General features: G+C 43.5%; 1 protein-coding gene across 7 annotated transcripts in view; it reads left to right on the plus strand.

Annotated features, from left to right (window-relative positions):
• Window positions 1–21,378, plus strand: part of MOBP (myelin associated oligodendrocyte basic protein) — a 44,325-nt gene extending 22,947 nt beyond the window's left edge. For 3 of the 7 annotated variants that reach the window (XM_081106023.1, XM_081106019.1, XM_081106025.1), the window contains 3 exons: window positions 31–238; window positions 7,899–7,978; window positions 8,095–10,249. In XM_081106023.1, the coding sequence (XP_080962149.1) occupies window position 31 (1 nt within the window). In that variant the 3' untranslated portion in view covers window positions 32–238; window positions 7,899–7,978; window positions 8,095–10,249. Of the gene's footprint in view, window positions 1–30; window positions 239–2,025; window positions 2,513–7,898; window positions 7,979–8,094; window positions 10,250–20,232; window positions 20,432–21,033 lie in introns of those variants that run through there. The other 4 variants (XM_081106024.1, XM_081106021.1, XM_081106022.1 and 1 more) reach the window with 3 other exon arrangements.
• Window positions 21,379–23,400: the final 2,022 nt, after the last annotated feature.

The raw sequence follows: 23,400 nt of genomic DNA on the forward strand, positions 1-23,400 counted from the left end.
TGGATTTTTATGTCTCTCTTTGTAAACCAGATTGAGAAGGAGGAGCAAGCCAACCCCAAGGAAGAAGTAACCAAAGAGGAGTTTCAAGTGAATGGATGGCCTCAGCTCCTGGACACACTGCTGCCTGACCCACATGCCCTTGGGCAAGCTCGCCGGTTCCGAATATGATTCAGAGGCAGACACCTGCTGATGCCCAAGGTCTCCATGGCAGGAGGGCCAACGGGCAGCCTGCCTGGAGGTGAGAGGGGCATCTCTGTGTTATGCTCCAGTCGGTGGGTCCCAGCAGCACCCCACGGGCTCCAGAACTCAGGGCATGGCTCTATTGGTCTCACCTGCAGTCCTTTCTCCCCCCGGATGTGCCAGGCGCCCAGGGTCTTCAGATCAGGATGGTTGAAGTGCCAGCCTATGTGTTAACCTCTAACCACTATTCCTTTCTGTCCCTAGCATCCTGTTGCAGATCCTTGATCCTGTTTAGATCCTTGATCTTCTTCTTTGTAGTGAGTTCCCTGTACTAGCCCACACTCAGAGGCACAGTTTGCTCTGGGGAAGATCCACATTCTTCTCAGAGTAAGATAATAGGCTCTCAAATAATCTAGAGATGCACAGATATTCCCAGGGATGGTCAGAGGGGTCTACATCCACCTGGAGCCAATGTACTGTGTCAGAAGCTAAGAGAAAAGGCCCGAGAAAGCAGCCCCTGCCACTCCTCAAGCCCCTGTCTCCAACCTCACGGAGGAATTTGTGAATGTCTCCTCCTGATCCCGGCCCGAGTGAGAAAAAATACTCCGCTTTTGAGCTTGTCAACCCGTCTGGATGGTCTCAACTCCAGAATTCATTGCTTTGCAAATTGTGCCACTTTGAGCAGGTTATTGGCCTCAACCATGATGCCCTGCTCCCATCCCCTCTTCTGGGGAGTCCTGGAAACCGGGCTGCAAGATGGACCCTCCTTGTAAAGCAGGAAATACTGTTTTCCCACCTCCTCACTTCCCTGAGTGGGCAGATGGCTCCTGGGCACTTTCACGAGACCAGAAGGTGTGCTCAGAGAGTTGCTATAGCAATAATGCCCAGTTCCTGGGCAGGATTGAGGCCTGGTCCCTCCATGCTCTCCCTAGCTGGACCCCTTCACATTTCTCTGTGATACTGTAGTGGCATCAGGAGAAAAAAGAGAGCTTGGCTTTGGGGAGAGGAGAATTAAGTGGGTGGAGGGGTGAGTTAGGGGAGGTGAAGCAGCCCAAGACTTCTCTTCCTGTGTAAGAGGCCATGCAGGGTGTGTTGAGGGCGGGGGGGGGGGGGGGAGGAAAGAGACTTGTCCCAATCATAATGGTGCAGGATTGTGGTTGAATTCCCAACTCTGCTCTCTGTAGCCCTAGACTCTTGGGAAGGACTTTGGTGTCAGTATGGGCTCTCTATCACCACCATAGGAATTAACTTCCCCGCCCCCATCTACCCTAGTTCCACCACACCCCCTACACACATACACATGCTATAGAGAGGGAGTGTGTCCACAGGTTAAATGAAGGACTCTCGGGTCACCTTGTAGATTGGTGTGTGTGTGTGTGTGTGTGTGTGTGTGTGTGTGTGTGTGTGAGGTTAGGGAACTTGGCTTTGGGATAACATCTTTGGGCTCTCATTTTTCTCTCCCACGCACAAATACTGGAAAGTCCCTCCAAGTCCACATTGGATCCATGTCCCCTGAGGACCCTCTTAAGCTGATCATCAGAAAAAACAAACTCTAACATACTCCCTTCTGGGCCTGTCTTTGACTTAGGGTTCCTTTGCGTGCCACACACTAGCCTTATAGGAGCCCCTCTTGGCCATTTTCCTTACATCAGAGTTGGAAGGTGGAAGGAGAGGGTTGGAGTGGATCCATCTCTCTTTAGGCTCCAGCAGGGTCCATTCCAGAAGCCACCCCAGCTTATTTGAAGCCCAAGCTTGGCTGATTTGTATGTTGGGATTGAAGGGTGAAAGATGCAGGCAGTAGATACTTCCTCCACCCTCCCCACCTCCTAACACTTTTCTTCTTAGGTCTGGAGGTGATGTGGAGCCAGGCTCCAGACCATAAGGGTAAAAGGCTTATGGTTCATCCAGGCTTGGCGCACTCTGCCTCGGACTCAGATGCCCTTTCTCTACTGAGGAAGACCACACTTTCTTGCCTTCTTCCTGTCTCTCCTTTTGTACTTGTAAATAAGATGTTGTCATAGCTCCTCAGTGCTTGTCCCCATCTCGGGGCTCTGTTATTGTTCATTCTGCCTGTGATGCTCTGGCCTAAGATCTTTGCACTGGTGCCTTCAGCTCAGAGTGGTTTCCATGGTTACTTTCTAGCCCATCACTCTAGTTTGTCTGTCTTCACGGCGCTTATCACCCTGTGGAATTATCTTGTTCATTTTTTTCACTTGTTTATTGTGTGGCTCCCTTTCCTTCCTAATGTAGACCCCAGGACTGCCAGTACTCATTTACTGCTACATCCTCAGTCCCCAGCACTAGTAAAAGCAATAAATACTTGTTGATTGAATGGATGTTTGTTTGTTTTTTTATAGGAACAATTTTTTAAAAATTTAGAGACTTGAGGAATCACAGATGTCTGTTGTCTTTAGTAATAAGGAATTTTTGGTGACTTTGTAGGGCACCCTCTGTATGGAGCAAATGGAAGGTGAGGAACAGGAATTCATGAAGATTGATATAACTCCCTCAGCTAAGCTTGACCATAAAGGGAAGCAGAGGATAGGGCAAGAGCAGGAATTTTCCATGAACTCAGGAGACACTTGAGCATGAGGAATGCCCCTGGAAGAAGGCAGCAGAGACGGTGCATGAAGGGGGAGGAGATTAATTGATAGAGTCAAGAACTGAGGATGTGGGAGGTGGAATCCAGATAACAGATGAGGGGTTTAGGCATGGATTCAGAGGTACCTTTTTGTTAGGAAAAAATTGAAGAAGAAAAGGAGAGTAGAGTCTGATGGGTATGCAGGGCCAGTGGCAGGAGCTTGGGTCATTTCCCACCTTTGGCTTTGATTTTCTCTTGAAGTTGGAGGTGAAGAGTCCTGTCCACAGTGAGGGTGCTGGTATTGGGGTCAGAGATAAGAGTGGTGGAGAAGAAACCACTTTATCTGAGGTCATCAAATCTTCTTAAAAAAAACCTTCCCCTGGTGAATTTAATTAATGAGTTAATTAATTTACAATTCAAGGCGATATTTGGCCACTAAGTCCTTGCCTACAACTTCATATTTAGATGTAAATCCCCAATCTAACTTGAGACCCATATGGTCTCAGAAGAGTTGGAGCAAGAGAGAGGCTAATCTTAAGGAATAAAGAATGATGAGGAAGCCTTCTCTCTTGGAAGCTATAAAATTTCTGACAGCTCACAGCCAGATGGGGCTGTTCTGTGAGACAGTAGTTTGCTGAATGTCATCTGGGCTGCTGTTCTAACATCAGAGGAATGTGGGAACTCACCCTGGAAGGGTCCTAGGAGGGCTTCTTGCCTGACTCCATAGCACATGTGTCAGGCCCATTAATAACACCATTAAAGGGTACTTATTACCTCTGTTGAAATATAATAAAGTGTTCTTTTGTTTAAAGATATTTTTTATTTCAGAGAGGAAGGGAGAGGGAGAGAGAGATAGAAACATCAATGATGAGAAAGAATCATTGATCGGCTGCCTCCTACATGCCCCACACTGGGGATTGAGCTGGGCATGTGCCCTTGACTGGAATCAAACCTGGGACCCTTCAATCCGCAGGCTGACACTTTATCCACTGAGCCAAACCAGCTAGGGCTAATGAAGTGTTCTTAATGGACAAAGATGATTCTGTCGACTGGACAGTAAGGTGTACAGTTGTGATTTGGAGAGATTTTTCGCACTTGCTCTTCGTATTTGTATGGCAGGTACATACTCAGAGGAATGTTGGGTAAAGATTGTGCTTCTTCTTTATTGAGCATAAGCTATACATCCATCTTATAACACACAGTGTTTTGCATTTGTAAATGGGAGAGGTAGGTCATGGCCCCCATGGCCACTGAAATGTGACCTTGACCTTGCTGCCATAATGCTGTGACCTAGAAGTTTCCAATCTGAGCTGGTGGAGCCCTGGAGTACTTGGAGATGCCACCTTATGAGATAAGAGGGAGGTGAAGTCAGCAGGCTCCTGGCCACACCTCCACATCACCTAAGGCAGATTTTAGGATCTATGTTGATTTCTAGTTTTATATAGTTAAATGGTTCCACTGGAATAAAAGAATCTGACAATCTCCACTTTCATGACTGAAAGCAAATATTGATAGAATAGTTATGTTAGTGATTCTCTGAATGATTTAGTGAATTGAAGAGTATACTGTTTGGAATTACATCATAGGTTTGGGTTACTTATTTCCGCTTACGAAACAGTTCGCCAACACAAAGTTGATTGTTTTGACCTTTGATTAACTGACTAGGTTTATCCAAAGTGTGGCTGAGCAAAAGAGCATAGATTAACAAACATTCTTGATAATTATAGTTATACTTTAAAAAATTTTATGTAAAAGTATTACACTCAACATGACACTCAACATTTCTGTTGCATATGCTACATTAACTATATAAACCACATTAATAATGCATAAAATGGGTTTGAGGAGAGTGGAGAAAATGAGAGACTAGAGTTTAAGTGGTAGCCTTCATAGCAAATAAAACATCTAGCAGATTTGAATAATTTGGCTCATAAAAGATCTCTTAATAATAAAACTAAGCTCTAAAAAGGTGTTAAATTTAATTACCAAAGTAACATTCACATTGGGTTTTGAAGCACATAAATTCTCCCAATAGTTTCTTTATAACCTAAGGCTGGAAGCCTGTGGGGCCCAGGGTTGGCACCTGGAGAAGCTAATGGCCTTCTCTCTAGATCCCATAGGCTGGAAGTATTTTGTAGAGAGAGAGAGAGAAAGATAATCTCAACTAATTGGGTTCCAGAAAGGAGGTAGTCTCTTATGGAGAAAGGCTTTAAGTTTCTAAAGGCTCCTTTAGACAGAATGTAAGCCCACCAGGAAGGAAGTGTGAGAAAGAGTGTCTGGGTCCACTTTTGAGAAGGTGGCTGATAGCGGTGGGAGTCTTTTCTGTGCTGAGTTAATGACAGGTGCTCCTAATAAAGATAGGCAGTTACTTTCATCAGCGTTAGCCAGACCAGCCCTTGCTGTAGAAAGCGGCCATTCTTCATTAATGAAGCCACCGGGATTGAACCTGGGATCCTTTAGTCCAGGGGTTCTCAAACTTTTTAAACAGGGTGCCAGTTCACTGTCCCTCAGACCGTTGGAGGGCCGGACTATAGTTTAAGAAAAAACTATGAACAAATTCCTATGCACACAGCGGCGGCCAAAACACCTGGTGGGCCGGATAAATGTTTTCCGTGGGCCGCATGTGGCCCGCGGGCCGTAGTTTGAGGACCCTTGCCTCAGGCCGATGATCTATCCACTGAGCCAAACCAGCTAGGGCTAGAGGTAGATATTTTCATCAAATACTGAAAAAGTCCCTTGGCCCAGGCGGTGATCCATGAACAGCCCTATGCAAACATCCAGGCAAATCTATTTGATTAATGATGAAATGGAGATATCACTCTTGTGTCCACCATCAAGGAGGGTTGGGTAGTGTGTCATCAGAGGGTGTGGGACCCACTAGACATTCTTCATGTTTGCATGCAGATTAGAGAGTAAGGTTTTTCCTGACACCACATATATCCCTGTACCCAGGTACAAGCCCACTCACAACTAATTCACTTCTAGGCATTCATCTTCCATAGTAAAGAAAGGTGAATGGTACTGTGGGGAGTACAGTGCCCTGTACTCATCAGAATATCTCATGGGAGCCCATCTGGTTTCCAGAACCTCTTATTGATGGGAGCTATTTAGTAGATCTTGCTGGATTTGGGTTTATTTCTGAAGTCTCTGAAGTACAACAGTCTTTGAGCTTGCTACCTGCAATTTCTGTCTTATGCAATTTCTGTCTCAGGAAAGCAGCGTCTCTCTTTTCTACAGGAAGAAATCTTGATGCATCAAAAACAAAAAAAGCCTGGTGTCCTGGGGTTTTTTGTTTGTTTTTCCAGCTGAGTTTTACATAATCTGTTTTCACTATAATTCACCCTCCATTTCTTAAATTCTCCATGAACACCCTCTTCTGCAGCCAACAGCTTCTGTTCTTTCTCTTCTGTCTTGTAAGCTTTCTGAGTCAGGCCCTTGAACAGTCTTAGTTTTCTGATGGGGATCATTAAAGATCTCTACTGTCAGCTGCAAGATATGGCATTTATTTTCAACCAGAGCTTTGGCTGCAAGTAAAAAAAGCATCATCTTCCAACTTTTCCCCACAGCTGACATCTTGCTGACACCTCATTACGTAGCTTGTAATGTTAATGATGTCTGTCTTCAACTCCTGGCAATGTGGATTTCGCTACCATCTGATTTCCCTGACTTTTCATCTCCTTACTATGGTAATCTGCCAACTAACTTTTTATTTTAAAAATAATCCTGTCCATTTCTTTCCCTAAGGGTTTTCTCCTCTGATGCAAAGATCAAGTGGTTTCAGCTGCATAATGTATTTATTCAGAATGTCAACTCCATTATTTTTCTAAGCCACAGCTTCTTAAACAACCAAAGATCTTCCGTGATTTGCTCACTGATCTCAGTAGGCAGTGCTGGGAGCACAGGAACAGCTAGGGGCAGACGGAGACCGTAGCCTTCTCTTCACTCCAGGGTCCTGCATGCCCTCCCACTGCCATCCTCCTTTCAGCTCCTGTCTTCCATCTCTTTCCCTCACTCATCTGTCTTTCTACAACTTAAATTCACAAAACATCCTGGTTTTCAGATCTCTGGCAGAGCTACTATCAGTCTTTCTACACTTTCATTGCTGCGGGCTTCACAGTCTACACTGCCTTCTCCAGATCTTTCCCCAGGTGCTAACAGATTCTGCCAAACCAACACCACTTTCACTGAGGCAGGTCCCCACTGTCAGGTAACTAAGAATGGCCCCTGATAGGGCTGCTGTTCTACAGCCAGGAGTGTTCTCTCCAATCTTGGTTTTTTCACTTCCCCAAATGGCCTGGTGCCCAGGTGCCATTATGCCCTGCAGGAGTGTTCACCTGCATTAGGATGGTTGTATCATTGCGGAACCTATCTCCTTAACATCCTTTCACCTACATATTTAATTTGCTGTTACTTGCATTGTCTCAAATCTCCGAAAGTCCTCAGTCAGATTTTTGAACCCAGTTCCTCAGGTAATGCCTTCCATTTTTTTCTAGTGTAAGTTTCCCTTTGGAGAACTATTTGGGTCCTAATATAATAGAATAGCTGGAGTCCTAAGGAAGAGCTGGTAGCATTGAGCACCAAAGTTTTTCTTTCTTCTTTGAAAAGTTTCCTCAATGGACTGTCAGATGCAAGGGGCCAAAACAAAGAAAATGTATATTCAAAGCATGGAGATGGAAGGGTTGAGAATGTCCAGAGCTCTTTCTTTCTTTTAAATATATATTTTTATTAATTTCAGAGAGAGGAAGGGAAAGGGAAAAAGAAACATCAATGATGAGAGAAAATCATTGATCAGCTGCCTCCTGCATGCCCCCAACTGGGGATCGAGCCTGCAACCCAGGCATGTGCCCTATCGGAGAATCCAACCATGACCTACTGGCTCATGAGTCAACACTCAACCACTGAGCCACACCGGCCGGGCCAGAGCTCTTTGTTTATGTGCCTACTCTTGACAGTCATGTGACCAGAAGGCATGGGGTTCTAGGATTTGCCCAGCTTCAGACACCTACCCACCCCTTTGGTCAAGGGACAGTTTCTATTTCTGAAGAAGGTGGGGGAGGTCCAATAGAGAATGTACAGATAAAATCACCAGGAGACTAATATAGAATTCTGGTTTGACTGATTTTATTCCCCCAAACAGCATTTTGAAGATACCATTCTATTGTCTTCTGACCTCTATAATTGCCAATGAGAAATCTGCCATTCTACCTGCCTTCCATTGTAAGTAAATTGTATTTTCCCTTTGGTTGTTTAAAAATGTTTTTTCTTTTGTTTTGGAATTCTAAAATTTCACTATGATGTTATTCACTATGGACTTTTCTATTTATTTTGCTTAGGACCCAAGTTTCTTCAAAATGAAGATATATATCTTTCTTCAGGGCTATGAAAAAAATATATTGTACAACCATCATAATGGCAAAAACTAAAAATTTTCAAGTGTTGACAAAGATGTGGGGAAAATTCTCATAAGTTACCAATGAGGATTTATAAACTTCTACAACACCTTTGGGGTGAAGTCTGTGGATACTAGTAAAGCAGGATATTGTAGAGAACAAGCAATTATAATTTTAAATACCCATCCTAGAGAAAACTTGCATTCATAGAAAAAAGGAGATACTAGTGTAAGTTTAAATCTGTTCAGTGAAGCATGGCTTGCCATTGGGAAAAAAAGAGAGAGACATAGAACGAAGTTAATCAATATCCACCAATAAGAGAATGAATAAGTCAATAATCATATATTTAAATAACTAAACAGCAGTTAAAACAAGTGAATCAGATATACCCATACCAAGCAGATAAATTTGGAAAACAAGATGAAAATATAAAAAGCAATAGGAGATGGTAAGTGCAATATGATGCCCTATGAAAGATTTGAATGATTCACAATGCTCTAGTTGCCAAATAAGCAGAAACCTTAAGATCTCACACTTTCTCTGTAATGCAAGAGAATTTAAAAAATGGCAACAAAATAAAAGGTTACCCAAGAAATATCTGTCCTCTTGGAAAGCAAGCAGAAGATTTGAAATAATTACTGGCTTGAAGAAATAATAGAAATTAAAAGCTATATGGAAATGGCCAACAATATTAGCCAGATGCAAATGATTTTGGAGAGAGAATTGGGGGACTGATGATAAGTCTAGCGTCTCTCCAAGGTTATGAGTCTTAGAAAACAAACACATCTGTTCTGAGTCAGTTTTGGATCTGGATTGTATTGTGATTCCTGCAGGTTTCTGACATGGGGAAACAGGGGAATAGATAGAATACTTCCTTTCTCCCAACCTTCCTTTAGTAATACATAGAAAAACACAGAAGATAATAGAATGTTGTAGAATGTGGAGGGATGTTAGGTGGAGCGAAACTCGGCGTAAAGGAGAAAGGGGGCATCCAGAGCAGTCTTGTGCTGGGAGCCAGGGTAGCCAAACACTGGCTTATTCCTGAAGCTCTACCAAGGCATGGCCCTATGTCCTTCAGTGAGCGCAGGCAGACCCAGCCAAGTTTAAGGGGCAGGTAAGACTATGGAGGCAATGCCAGAGGAAGTCCTGTTTAAGGTGTGGGGCTGGGTTAGAACAAATAGCAGAGAGTAGGGAGGAAGTGTAGTAGATTCAGATGAAATATAGCTCAGAATACCAACCCCTCAGAAAGAGGAATCTGGCCAAGTACTGTCCCAAGGCAGCTGGAGGGCGAGGCCTGAGTGTCCTGGCTTAGGCCATCATTCTCTGTTGAAGTGGCAATTAAAAGGCAGGGGAATTCAGCTACATAGAGCCTTCAGGTAGAAGTGTTTCTCCTGCCTAAATTAAGGTGCTAAATGAACAATAAAATGAGAACCTCTACTGCAGTGGTTCTCAACCTTGGCTGCACATTAGAATCACCTGGGAATCTTTTAAAAATCCTGATTTCTGGGCCTCGTCCTCCAGAAATTCTGTTTCTTTGTTATGGGGTGAGGCCACAACATTAGTAACAAAGAAACAGAATTTCCAGAGGATGAGACCCAGAAATCAGGATTTTAAAAAAGATTCCCAGGTGATTCTAATGTGCAGCCAAGGTTGAGAACCGCTGCTCTACTGCAAACAATTTCCAACGATGAGTTATCTGAGGCCATTACATTCCTGGGAATAACACCAGGGGTGCCGTGACAGACTACTAGAAAGAAGAAATTAGTGGGCCAGCCCCACTCAGACTCAACAAGGAAACGATATTTCTTAAGTCCGTTTTAGATTTTGGCAAAGCCAGACTCATACTCAGGCTTGCTAGGCTCTATTCTCCATATCATCCAGAAGGCACACAATTATTCAGAGTATAAAGTTGGGGAGGAGGGAGCATAGCATGTATTCATTCATGTCAAGAATTGGATGTCAGCATGGAAATTTAATCACTAGACATTACTGAATTCTCTATGTTTGTCTGTTGTGGAAATAAAACCCCCTGGAAACTGGTAGATAACTAAATGTAATGTGCCTTGGATATTATAACTAAAATGTACTATTAATCTAATTGTATTTTTTGTCTTTTTTAAAAATCAAATTACTGTCTTAATTTATCACACACACACATATATATAAATATATATACATATATATTTATTTCAGAGAGAAAGAAGAGAGAGAGAGAGAGAGAGAGAGAGCTATCAGGTGATGAGACAGAATCATTTATTGGCTGCCTCCTGCATGCCCCACACTGGGGATTGAGCCTGCAAGCTGGGCATGTGCCCTGACCAGGAATCAGTCCTGGTTCATAGGTCAATGCTCAACCACTGACCTATGCCGCCAGGATGTATTTTTTATATTTTAAGGGTTGGTTCTGGAGAACGTTATGCAGTGACAATTGCAGGAATTATATAAAGCTCCCAAAGCTATTCTATATAGACCTCTTGAGTGGGAATTCTCAACCATAATGTTTGGCATATTACTCGGATAATTCTAGATGTTAATTGATAGCATGTTCTGACATTTTGACTAATTTTGGGAAAACAGGTGTGTGCCCAGAGTTCTGTAAATGCTTAACAATCGACTCTCTGGGTAAAAAGTCCTGATTTACAGCATTTGCCCATTCCCATGGTGTAAATACTTCTACTGTGGGTGACTGCAGGCTATGAGCATGGTGTCTCTGAATGCAGAATTGGGAAAAGATGTGCACAGTCGACTCTTGAGTTGGTACAGGCCACTGTATGTACCCATGGGCTCTGTGAAACTAGTTTTCTACTTAAAGTTCTGTCCCAAAATATACAAAGGCACCAGTGGAAGAAAAAATATGAAGGGAAAGCAAAACAAATTCAAATCAGGGAGTTCACATGGAGAAAAGTGACAGATTTTTTGGGAACTTTGAGAAGTGGTATTTATCTATAATCTACATTTCACTATTATCTTCTATTAAGCAGACATGCCGTCACACTGAGTGCACAGAGCTCATAGTTTCTTTGGTGTTTTCTTGGAAGAAGGCAAGGCTTTTTTCTTTACAGATTTTGGTGCTAAGGCCATGCTGACCAAAGAATCAATGGGACTTGCACACCGTGAAGCCAGTTGCAGGATGGCTGGTCTGCGAGCCAAGGAAGAAAATAAGATAGGAAGCCTTCTGGTTTGGAAGTCAACACTGAAATGTAGAGCCCTGGTTTGGTATGATCATTTAAAGCTTTTAAAAATTAACATTAATTTAAAAAAGAAAAAGCAGTCGTTTAAAAAGTGAAAAAAAGGGATGACTACACTTTTCTATTAGAGTAAGTAAAAAAGAAGTTGTTTAAATAGCAGTAAACTGGAAATAGCAGTAAGAATCCATGGACATTTTTTTAAAGGAGGCTTTATCTGTTCTGTCCCACCGTGATTTATACTGTTGGAGAGTTTTGCTGCCATCCTGCCAAATTCCAGTCAAAATGTGGAACAAGCTTATTCAGAGAAACTCCTGTGGCCTCTGAAACTACTCTCCGGTGAAAGGAACAAATCGCCTTGGAGGACAGTTGATTCCATATTTCCAAGCTCAGGACTAGTTGATGAATTCTAGATGTTGAAACAGGGCTGTATTATCAGAATCATAAATCCAAAATGATGTAAAAGAGAAGATAAAACAGAATTGCCTGAAAACACCCCTGGTTTCTGATGTGTTTACTGAAAAGACTACATTGTCTAACGCAGCGGTTCTCAACCTGTGGGTCGCGACCCCTTTGGGGGTCGAACGACCCTTTCACAGGGGTCACCTAAGACCATCGGAAAACACATATATAATTACATACTGTTTTTGTGATGAATCACTATGCTTTAATTATGTTCAATTTGTAACAATGAAAATACATCCTGCATATCAGATATTTACATTACGATTCATAACAGTAGCAAAATTAGTTATGAAGTAGCAACGAAAATAATTTTATGGTTGGGGGTCACCACAACATGAGGAACTGTATTAAAGGGTGGCGGCCTTAGGAAGGTTGAGAACCACTGGTTTAACACAAGTTGTAAGAGGCCTACACTTAAATGGGTTTTTTGTTTGTTTTTAAATACATTTTTATTGATCTCAGAGAGGATGGGAGAGGGAGAGAGAGAGAGAGATAGGAACATCAACAATCAGAGAATTATTGATTGGCTGCCTCCTGCACACCCCACACTGGGGATCGAGCCCGCACCCAGGCATATGCTCTGACCTGGAATCGAACCGTGACGTCCTGGTTCATGGGTCAATGCTCAGCCACTGAGCCACTGGCCAGGCTATGTGGGCATTTTGTGACTTAGTCAGGCTGACATAAAATTAACCATTACATCAAGTAAGTTTTTGTGTGTTTTTTTAAAGAATTTTACATTTTATTTTTCAATTACAGTTTACATTCAATATTATTTTGTATTAGTTTCAGGTGTACAACACAATGTTTACATCAAGTAAATGTTGCTTTATTTATATTGATATGATTTTCAGAGATAGAACTATCAATCATGGATTTCTATAACCTATAGACCGAAATGGGTTACAAATGATCTAAAGCCTTCCCTTCTAAAAGATCAGGGGTATTTCATTTCCCCAAGAATTTGTTGTCCAAATAAACAGCCATTAGAGGGAGCTCTTGTTGCAGTTGGGAAACAAAATTATTCTGCATGTACTGACAGTGTGAACTCAGAACCCCAAGTTTCTAAGTTTTAAGGGAGACACAGAGGAAAAAACAAACACACAAACAAAAAATACACACACACACATTTAAAAAACTACAGTAAAAAATAAGTATCCTTTAGCATCACCATTTTCTATTTCTGAACTTAGTGAGACCCAACTTGCCCCATGGGGTGCAAGAGCCAAGGTGATCCAGAGACAAGGCTGGGTGGAACGGGAGGGCGCTGAGTTTGAGTCCAGCCCCGTCCTGGAGCACCTGTGTGCCTCCCTCTCTCCTGGCCTGGTTCCTCTTCCGAACAATGAAGAAGATGACAGAGATTGGTGTGGATCCCACACTGGTGTCTGTGGCTGGGAGAATTCTAGAATTTACATATTTTTCTTTTCTCAATAGACAACCTTCCCAAAAGTGTTATGTTCTCAAAAGTGGATGGTCTTACAAGGATTATTTTAACTGTATCCTCAGTCATGTGGGTGAAATACTCACACTGAAATCAGCTTCTGCCGTGTCGTTTCTGAGCTGTGTTAACAATGACGTGGGTACTGAGCGATCCCCATCTTGAAGTGACAGCATTGAACTTTTACCGTGGGGCTAAGCCTCTCTGGATGACGTTAGGGTGATGGTGTTGAAATGACAACAGTTGACTCATAATTACCATTGTACTCATGTTATAAAGACAGAGTTTCTCTTCAGCAGTGGTAATATGCACTTGAGAGCATTGCCATAGGAAAAGGCTTTAGCGTTGTAAGTCATTTTGCAAACAGATTCTGATTTGACATCCTAAAAATTATTGCAAAACAGGAATGTGCTTACTACTTCCATTTCATTTCTTTCACTTCTTATGCAAATGAGCACAGAGCAATATTACATAACCGATGCACCCATGCAAATGAAAGCTTTATGACAATATATTGGGCTGAATAAGCCACACACAAAAGTGTTGTGTGGTAGTTTGAAGAGAGACAAGAGGTAGGAGAATTGAGTCCTCACTCAATACCTACATGATAGACAAGCTGAAGTAAAAAGACCTAGGTCACAGCAGGCAGAAGTAGACTCATGAAAAGTAAATGCCTCTTGCCTGGCTTGTGTGGCTCAATGGTTGAGCATCAACCTAAGAACTTGGAGGCCATGGCTCAATTCCCAGTCAGGGCATATGCCTGGGTTTTGGGCTCAATCCCCAGTAGGGGGCGTGCAGGAGGCAGCCGATTGATGATTCTCATCATTGCTGCTTCTATCTCTCCCTCTCCCTTCCTCTCTCTGAAATCAATAAAAATATTTTTTTAAAGTAATGCCTCATGCAGATCTCGTTTCTGTGTTATCAACTCAAAATGGTTTAGTAGTAGTAGCAGTAAAAATTTTCAATACATTCTCATTATTGGACTGCACAGCTTGATTGGTTCATTATAATAGAGGGTCATGTTAAATGAAAAGATAGCAATGACTCAGCATGCTTGAAAAGAAAAATAAAGTAGACCAACAAATTTAAAAATACCCAAACGACCTCTAAATACATTTTTCTATTATTAAGCCAACACAAATGTTTTTTGTTTAGCAAAACAGCACCATCCATTACATTAAACATGTTAATTTGAATGAAAGCAGTTCTGTAGTTTTGCTTCTGGACTAGGATCGAGAAAATGTGTCATGTCAAAAGGAGAGGGTGAATCAGGTCTTTCTTTCTTTTTTTATAATATCAGTGATGAGAGAGACACATTGATGGGTTGCCTCCCACATGCGCCTGGGCCAGGGCCGGGCATAGAGGCGGCAACAGAGGTAAGTGCCCTTGACTGGAATCGAACCTGGAACCCTTCAGTCCACAGGCTGACGCTCTATCCACTGAGCCAAACCGGCTAGGGCAGGTCTTTCTTTACTTTCATATTTTTTTTACATATAAAATCTCCGTGTTGCCCATCAAGAGTTCACAAGATGTGGCCTCTGGGAGTCTCTGCTCTATGGTCTTAGCACTCTTCCTGTTCCTACAAATCCTAGAACCTGGCTAGATGGAAGGAAAAGAGGAAGTCCTGGGCGCAGCAGGAGATTGCAGCAAAGTGGGAATTGTGTTATGCTAAGTTGGCATTCTGGTATTTCCTGCTGAAGCACAGGATTCCATAGGTGACAGCTGACAGGGATTTGCTGGCACATACAGCATTGAGCTCCTTTTGCTAGCTTGGCCCTAACTCAACCATGCCTTAACTCACAAAAAAAGATGCCAGGAAGAGGATATTCAGGAAGGTGTTAAGCAAACTTTGGAACTAAAGGGAATTTTGCATAGCACATTCTTAAGTGTGTTTATGGTTTGGGACTAAAAGGGAGGAGATGGGCAGAGGCCACAGTTTGCTGGGACCTCCACATGCAGTGTCATTGACATTTTCGGAGAAGGGAGACTTTCTGTCTTTCATTGCCTTTATTCTTTCTCATTCTTATCCTGTTGCAAACTCATACTCAACTTTTGGTAAGAAAGGCAATCAGTCTTATCAAGAATGTTTTTTTGTTTGTTTGTTTGGTTGGTTGAATCTGGACTCTACCTCTCATGGAAAGAAATTGAGATTAGGTCTTCCCAGCCCTCACCAAGAACTGTGGTAAGATGGAACTGAGTCCCCTTGGAAGGAGCAGCTGGGCAGTTAAAAAAGGTAGGAGGAAACCAAGGGAGAAGAGGCTCTGGGTAAACTGAATGTGGCCAGAAGAAAACTTTCAAGAGAGCCATGCTCCATTTTCTGAACTCTGAGGGTATTCATGTGAGATCAAAACTCTTTGGAACACAAATGTTGATGTTCCCTAAGTCTATCTGCTGAACCCAGCTTTCTTTCCCAATTTTTAGACTTAGTATTTAATGAGTGTCTTTCATTTGATGTCTCAGAGGGGCTTCAAACTCAATGTGACCCAACCTGAACTTACCAGGTCCCCTACCCAAACGGCTCTTCTTTCAGGGACCTTACCTCTGTGTTTGGCACTATCACCTACCCCTTTGCTCAAGTCAGAAAATGAGAGTCATCCTTGACATCATCTCCTCTCTTACCAACATCCCCCTCTTGTATTCAAAAAATGTCATTCTGTTACTTCAACTTCCCATGTATCAATGGAATCTGCCTATTTCTCTTCATTCCTGCTGCCAGGCCTCAGGGCATCAATCATGTCTGGCCTGAATTATAGAAATCACATCCTCTGGAGTCTTTCTACCTTCAGATTGGTCCCTGGCACCTAGAGTGTCTGGCATGCAGCAAGCACTCAATAACTGTAGACTGAGTGAGCGAATCAATGACTGTACACAGGTGAATGAGTGTGCGACTCAGCCGTGTTAAGAGGAAACTCGTCTGAGTGTTTCCCTTCCTTTCTCTTCCTCTCTACCTCCCCATCTCCCACCATCCTGGTTCAAGGATCCAGGAAATGACTCCAGGGCTATTTCTCTTTGAATTCAAGACTGGAATAACTTTCTTAACATTGCAGCACCAATAGCTATCAGCATCCTGTTCTGTGAGCTGAGCCTCACATTCCCCCAGAAGGTGGTCCGGAGCAAAGGGAGGTGCAGCCAGCAGTATGTGGACTCCAAAGTCCACTCAGCCCGGTTCGGCTCAAGTTGACCTCAATGCGCAGTGGAACGGGTTTGGCTCCCTTGCTCAGTGGAATGCTCGCCCCTCAGAGAGTGGCTCTGAGGGCCAGGGGGACCTCTGCTGACCAGAGGCCTGACACCTCGTGCTTACAGCCTAGGGAGCCTGGGAAAGGGGAGAGTGAAGGCGAGCCTGGAACTTGAGGGGGGAGGCTCTCCCTCACCTCACTCTTGTCAACAATCATCAACAATGACAGAGGCTGCCCCTCCCTGATCGCTGCTGGGGGAAGCAGGGACATGAAGCACTTTCCTGCTCCGTCCTTAGCTTGCTTTCTGGAAAACAACATTGCTAGAAATGTCGAAATGCAGATGATGAAATTTACTTGATCAGGGAAGAAAACCCAGAATTAGGAGCAATCACAGGAAGCCGGAGGAATTGCTACAGTCAGCGTGCTGCCAGGAAATGGGCTGTCGATGGGCAGGACGGTGGATGAAGAGAACGGAGGGTGTCCCAGTGGCTCGGTGGTGGCCTGAGCTCTGGAGGGGGCTCCCAGCCTCCCAGCTCAACCAGGTGTCAGTGCTGATGGGGAGCAGGAAGTCTCCGCTCAGGTGACTCTCAGCTGGTGCTGAGCCAGTACCGTTGTGCTGAAGGCCCTGTGCCAGGCGCTGGGCACGGAGCTGACACAGCACAGCTCCCGGCCCCGAGCAGCTTAGTCTAGCCAGGCAGATGAGACGTGGACAGAAATAGCATAACGCGAAATACAGAGTCATATGTTACCCAGAAGAGATTGTGACCAGGTCCCGGGGCATCCCGTGCTGGGGGAACAAGGGTTTGCTTCATGGCGGTGGAGGCGTTTTAACAGGGCTGAGCCAAGGTGCAGGGATTCGGGTATACAGAGAATGAGAACATTCCTGACGGGAAGAGTCGCATGGACGAAGGCAAGAAGAGCCGGGGCTAAAGGCTCCTCATAGCTCAGCAATGGGGACCCGGTGGCTCCAGGCCATTCAGTCTTTCCTTCTGATTCTATGAAGTGTGTTCAACCCCTGCCCTAGCTTTTGGAATTCCACTAAAAAATTCCCATCAAACATTTCTTCCATCTCAGGTCCCTCTGCTTGGCTGTCAGATGGGGAGTTCCTCCTCCCTCCCCCATGTAGAGTCTGCTCCTGAGGCTCCTTTGCCTCCTGGGCTCCCCAGTGTTTGATTTTATTGTATGAGGGTTTAGAAACTGCTTCTAACTTCACTCTTTCCCTCAGGCATGTGGAAACACTCAGCTGAACGGCTGGACGCAGCACAGGTCCTGAGGCTGTTTGGTGAAAACACTCGCTTCACTGCCTGGCACGTAATTAAGTCCAGGGTGGAAAGCAGAACAGCCTCCCTTCCAGCTGTAGGACCCACACAGCTCACCATGGAGCTTCTCATCACAGGTCCTGGGTGGGACGTTACCCTCTCTCCCCGCTTTTTCTCTGAGTCATTTTCTCCCCACTCAGAGGTAACCTCAGCCCCCCAGATGCCCATGGACCTATTGTCTCTCCTCTATGCCTTTGCCTGGCCAAGCCCTCCGAACCATGGGGAAGAGGCCACCATTGCCCCATCTCAGAGGACCTCACCAATATGCATCTTCTACATCAAACTATATTGGAGACGCTTTTGATAGAGGGAACGCCTACTGGAGATTTACAGGAAATTCCACCAGGTCTATTCAACCAGACAAATCCGGTTTCCTTTTTTTATGGTGACTTGAGGAGGGTCACCCCAGCAGCTGTGGTAGGCGGGCAAGAGTGGCGAGGCTCTGGGAGGCTGGATCATGGGACCCCCTGTGTTTGGAGAGGGGTGTGTCCCTGTCCCTGAACCCATCCAGGTCAAGGCTGGTGTTGCCTCCCCCCTTCCCTCCATACCTTCCCCTTTTCTTCAGTTCTTCTCCCATCTACTGGAGGCTCACATCTGTATTGATGGGTGCTTTTCCTTTTTCCTCACATCTGTATTGAACACATGCCTATCCTTTTCCTTTTCCTCTGTTGAACTACATGTGTCCTTTTACCGGTTATGGGCTGTTGCTTTTTGATTTTCTATAAAACCATAACTCACTCTGAGCAGACGTTCTGCATTCTCACGATGGAATATTTTTATCAACATGCCGCTGCACACCTGTGCTGGAGCCTCGAGGCTTCTCCACAGCTCGGAGCCTTCCCGACATCACGGCTCTGTGAATTGGAAGCTTCTTCCATCCCAATGCCTGGCTCTCTGAGGATCTGAGCTGATGAAGGGTGAGAGGGAATGATAATCGGAGCTGTGCCACTCTTTGCGCTCTTTCTCTCTCTGTCCCCGCCTCCACAGGGGTACCTCTGGTGGTGGACACACTCCTAGGCCTGTGCTGATGGCAGGTTGTGTCAAGGGGACACAAAGCCCTCCCCAAAGAGGCCTCACTTGTTGGCATTCTCCCCCTTCACAGGTCCTTAGCCTTTCTTCTGTGTTTATTTTATCAGCACCTTGAGAATGGATCCATCTCTCAGGCAAGTTTCACATGAATAAAACTCATGAAAGGGACTGAAGTATAAAGTAGACAGATGAGGTTAATAGCTGACAAGAATCGTCTCAAGAAACAGAATATGTAAAGTCCAAATCAGTAGCACACCCATCCCATGGAGCAGAAATACTGAAAGCCAAGCCCCAGTCAAAGCCCCAAATCAGATTTTCAATGAGAAATCTCTGCCAGGAAGAGGAAGTACAAAGCCCAAGGGATGGTTTCCGAAGGAATTCAATTGTGTTCTTGGCCTTTGTTGTAGGTTCCTTCGCAGATTGTGATGTGTTGGAGAGAGAATGAGCTTGGAGCTGGTCAAAACAAGGGAGTTTAGACAAATGGATTTTACTTCTCTTTGAAGTGTACTTTACTTAACGGTAAAAATGTGACAATGGCATAACACGCACAACATGATCAGCAAATGTTCATTCCTTCCCTTTGCAGCATCTTTATCTTCTTTTATGTTTAAAATAACACACATTTAAAAAATGAAATAGCCCTAGCTGGTTTGGGTCAGTGGATAGCGCATCAGGCTGCAGACTGGAGGGTCCTGGGTTCGATTCCGGTCAAGGGCACATGCCCGGGTTGTGGGCTTGATCCCCAGTAGGGGGCGTGCAAGAGGCCACCAATCAATGATTCTCTCTCATCATTGATGTTTCTATCTCTCTTCCTCCCCTTTCCTCTCTGAAATCAATAAAAATGTATTAAAACATTTTAAAAATGAAATAATCACTTTAATTCTTTGATTTTTTCAGTGTCATCTCAACTCCTCTTTCTCAAATGGTGCACTTTGGATTAGTTTATAGTCTACTCATAACCCCAGAAATAAGAAGAGAAGTTACTTTATGTTGAGGATGGTTTATCATAAATAGTTTATCATTATCACATATTGATATTTATCAAGTATTTCCTGGTTTGGTAAAAAGACAATTGGTTATTAAAAAATCTCACATCAAGCCCTAGCCAGTTGGCTCAGTGGTTAGAACGTCAGCCCATGGACGTAGGGTCCCAGGTTTGATTTTGATCAAGGGCATGTACCTCGATTGCAGGCTTGATTCCTGATGCTGGTTGGGATGCATGTAGGAGGCAACCAATTGATGTGACTCTCTCACACCAATTTTCTCTCTATCTTTCCTCCTCCCTTCCACTCTCTTTAAAAATCAATAGAAAAGATATCCTTGGGTGAGGATTAACAACAACAACAAAAAACCCTGACATCAAAACAGCCAGGTTGCCTCGGCAGGCAGCAGAAGAAATGGAACTAGCATCTGCCCACATTTGTAATGTTACCCTTTGATCTGTCATCTCCTTTCATTTGACCCTACAGACCGCTTTGGGAAATCGTTTGATATCCTTGTACAGTCAAGGAAGCGGAGGCATGCATGCCCACATGCACAGCTTTAATACCTTGCCTGCAGCTGTACCAGGTGATAGTAGTAAAACCAGAATTCAAGGCCCCCCAGCACCACTGAGGCGCTTTTCTCCCAGAGGAGCTGAAGCCCGTTTTATATGCGGTGCCATTTGCGGTAAGTATTTGATACAATCCTGTATGAATCTCATGAATATTAATGTTATCAACACCACGGGTCTATTTTAAGGTGCTTCAAGGTAACAGTCTGCCCATATGCATCACTTTCTTTTAGGCACTTTAATCATTCATAAGATCTAGTCAATAACTATTTCATTATAAATGGATTAGTGAGCGTATTCAAATGATTACTCCCGGTAGTTATCATCCTTAAGAATCCTTTATTCTTGACCCTTTTTTAAGAACGTCAAAATTCCTAACAAAATATCATTTGAATCGATTTGTTAAAAGCAGTCGCTGGGGCATTGTAATAGCCCTAGGTTGCAAACATATGTTTAGTATTCATAAGCCCTCTGAATATTACTATATATTAGCAATAAAGAATAAACATATCATTAATCCAACCTTGAAGTCAAGGATTACCAGTCAATTGACACTGCATACATTCATGAGGCAATATTACCCTCTAACTCAAAGATGCAGCAATTTGAGATCTACTGAGAGATATGCACCAATATTAATATCTACCATGGGAAAAAAAAAAAAAACAGGACAAGAGTAGGAAACAAACGTATAGATTTTTCTTTTATCTACTTTCAGACAAGCATGAAAAGTATTCCCAATAGCCCAAGAATGTGATTTTGTTCAGTCATACTTGGATCTCCACTTGTGCTTCTGTCAACAACTGAGAAGAGAACACAGTCAAGGCCTACAGCCTAAAACATTTTCAAAGCAACACTGCTGTTTCCCTACCAATCTGTCTAAAAAGACAAAATCTTTCTGCAAAGCAACCAATTATTTGTGGGAATCAGAAAGACACGTGACTTTGGCCAATATTTCTAGATGACAACCTGTCTCTTTATTTAATAAATGTATGCACACAATCAGAAAATCTAAGTAAAAGCATATATGAAATTAAAGTTCAGTTGAACATTAAGATTTCCTTAAGCTAATGTTTTTCTTTTCACCTGTGAGATTGTAATACATTCTAAAATTGGGCTTTAAATTAATTCTTTTATTTCATTCTAGAGGCCTGGTACATGAAATTCCTGCATGGGGTGGGGGTGCATGGGGTGGGAGGATGGGGGACTCCCCTCAGCCCAGCCTGCACCCTCTCACAATCTGGGACCGCTGGCTCCTAACTGCTCACCTGATCGCCCCCAACCACTCTGCCTGCCTGCCTGATTGCCCCTAAAACTCAAGCTTCTCCTTTTTATATTTTTAATATTTATATTTCTCCTTTATTTTTTATTTTAAAATTCAAGCTTCTTGAGAACATGAGGCGTTTAGCATTATTCCATATTCCTTACAGAGAGCTAAGCATGGTAAACACAGCAAATACTTAATACTTATGGGCTTCTATACAAACACTTTCCAACCAGGAATGTTTTAATAGGCAAGTCTCCAAAAACTTGAACTGGAAAACCTAAAAGTAGAGTGCTTAGATTTCAGGCATCAGGTGCTATTAGCAGGATTTCTATCCCAATTAAATTCTAATTCTGAGCTCTTAACAGTCGAACAAACTGCCCTTCACTATCTCCAAAGTTTCTTATTCGTCACTATCCCATTTTCCTCCGCTTCAAACAAAGGTAACAAACGAAACCTTTAATTTTGATCTTCCTCGCTGCAAGGGAACAGCAAACCTCAATGGGAATGATTTCCCGCCAGAAGTCACGTCCAACTACTGGAGACTGAGGACCAAAGGGCTGACTACGTTCATTCACAGTAACAGGCTCACGTACTAGCCGTACTAGCCGTCGGTGCCTGGCATCCTCCACAATCCCAGAGTCCTCTGGTCGCCCAGGCGTCCTCCACAATCCCACAATCCTCTAGGCGCCTGGCGTCCTCCACAATCCCACAATCCTCTAGGCGCCCAGGTGTCCTCCACAATCCCAGAGTCCTCTTGTCGCCCAGGTATCCTCCACAATCCCACAATCCCCTAGGCACCTGGCGTCCTCCACAATCCCACAGTCCTCTGGTCGCATACTTCCGGCTTTTCTAGCTCCTGAAGTCGTGTTTCCTTCAGTTGCGTTGCATCGTCCAGGGCCTCTTGTTGGAGGGGATTTTTCTGTTCTTTGGCGTTGATAGCTGTTTACTATTTGGAATCAGTGAAGTTTCGGGAGTTACTGCTGCTGCCATGAACACGTCGGACCCAAGCGCACGCATGAAACAACCGCCCATTCAGTCCACTGCTGGTGCCGTCCTGGTCGCAATGAGAAAGGTACTGTGCTGAGCGTCTTCCAATCGGATCTTCCTCTTCCTTCCCCAGCACACTCCACACCTACTCCGGGCGACCACCCCAACTGGCAGACCCTTAAGACCTTCCCCCATCAAACTCGCACTCTCTCGTGCTGCCTAGGGGCACCCCTAACCGCTCCCTGTAAGGCCCCAGCCTGGGTGAGGGGCCTGGTGTTCTGGTCTCTGGTGGTTATGGCATAATATATAATATATATATATTATTGCTGGTAATCTTTCTTGTTTTAAAATCTACTTTGCCTGAAATCAATAAAAATTACTCCAGCTTTGGTTTGTTAGTACAAAAAAGGTGTAGCTTTCTTCACCCTTTTACTTTTAATCTATTTATGTCTAACATAATGTCATTTTTACATTTAAAGTGGGTTTTCTTATAGACAGCATACAGTTGAGTCTTGTTTTTTATTCAACCTGATAATCTCTGCCTTTCAACTGGCATATTTAGACTGTTCCTTGAACTGAGTGAAAACACAACATGCCAAAATTTGTGAGAAATAACTAATGCAGTGCTTAGAGGAAAATTTACAGCATTAGAATATTTATATTATAAAAGAAGAAAAATCTGAAAGCATCAATCTAAGTTTCATAAGGCAATATTGAATGAAATAAAATAAAATGAATGAGGAAAATAATAAAGATAAAAGCTCAAGTCAATGACATTGGAAACAGGTAAACAATTAAAAAAACACACAGAAAAATTAATGCAATCAAAAG

Source organism: Myotis nattereri (genome assembly GCF_964212035.1).
Source record: "Myotis nattereri genome assembly, chromosome: 14".
NCBI lineage: Eukaryota > Metazoa > Chordata > Mammalia > Chiroptera > Vespertilionidae > Myotis > Myotis nattereri.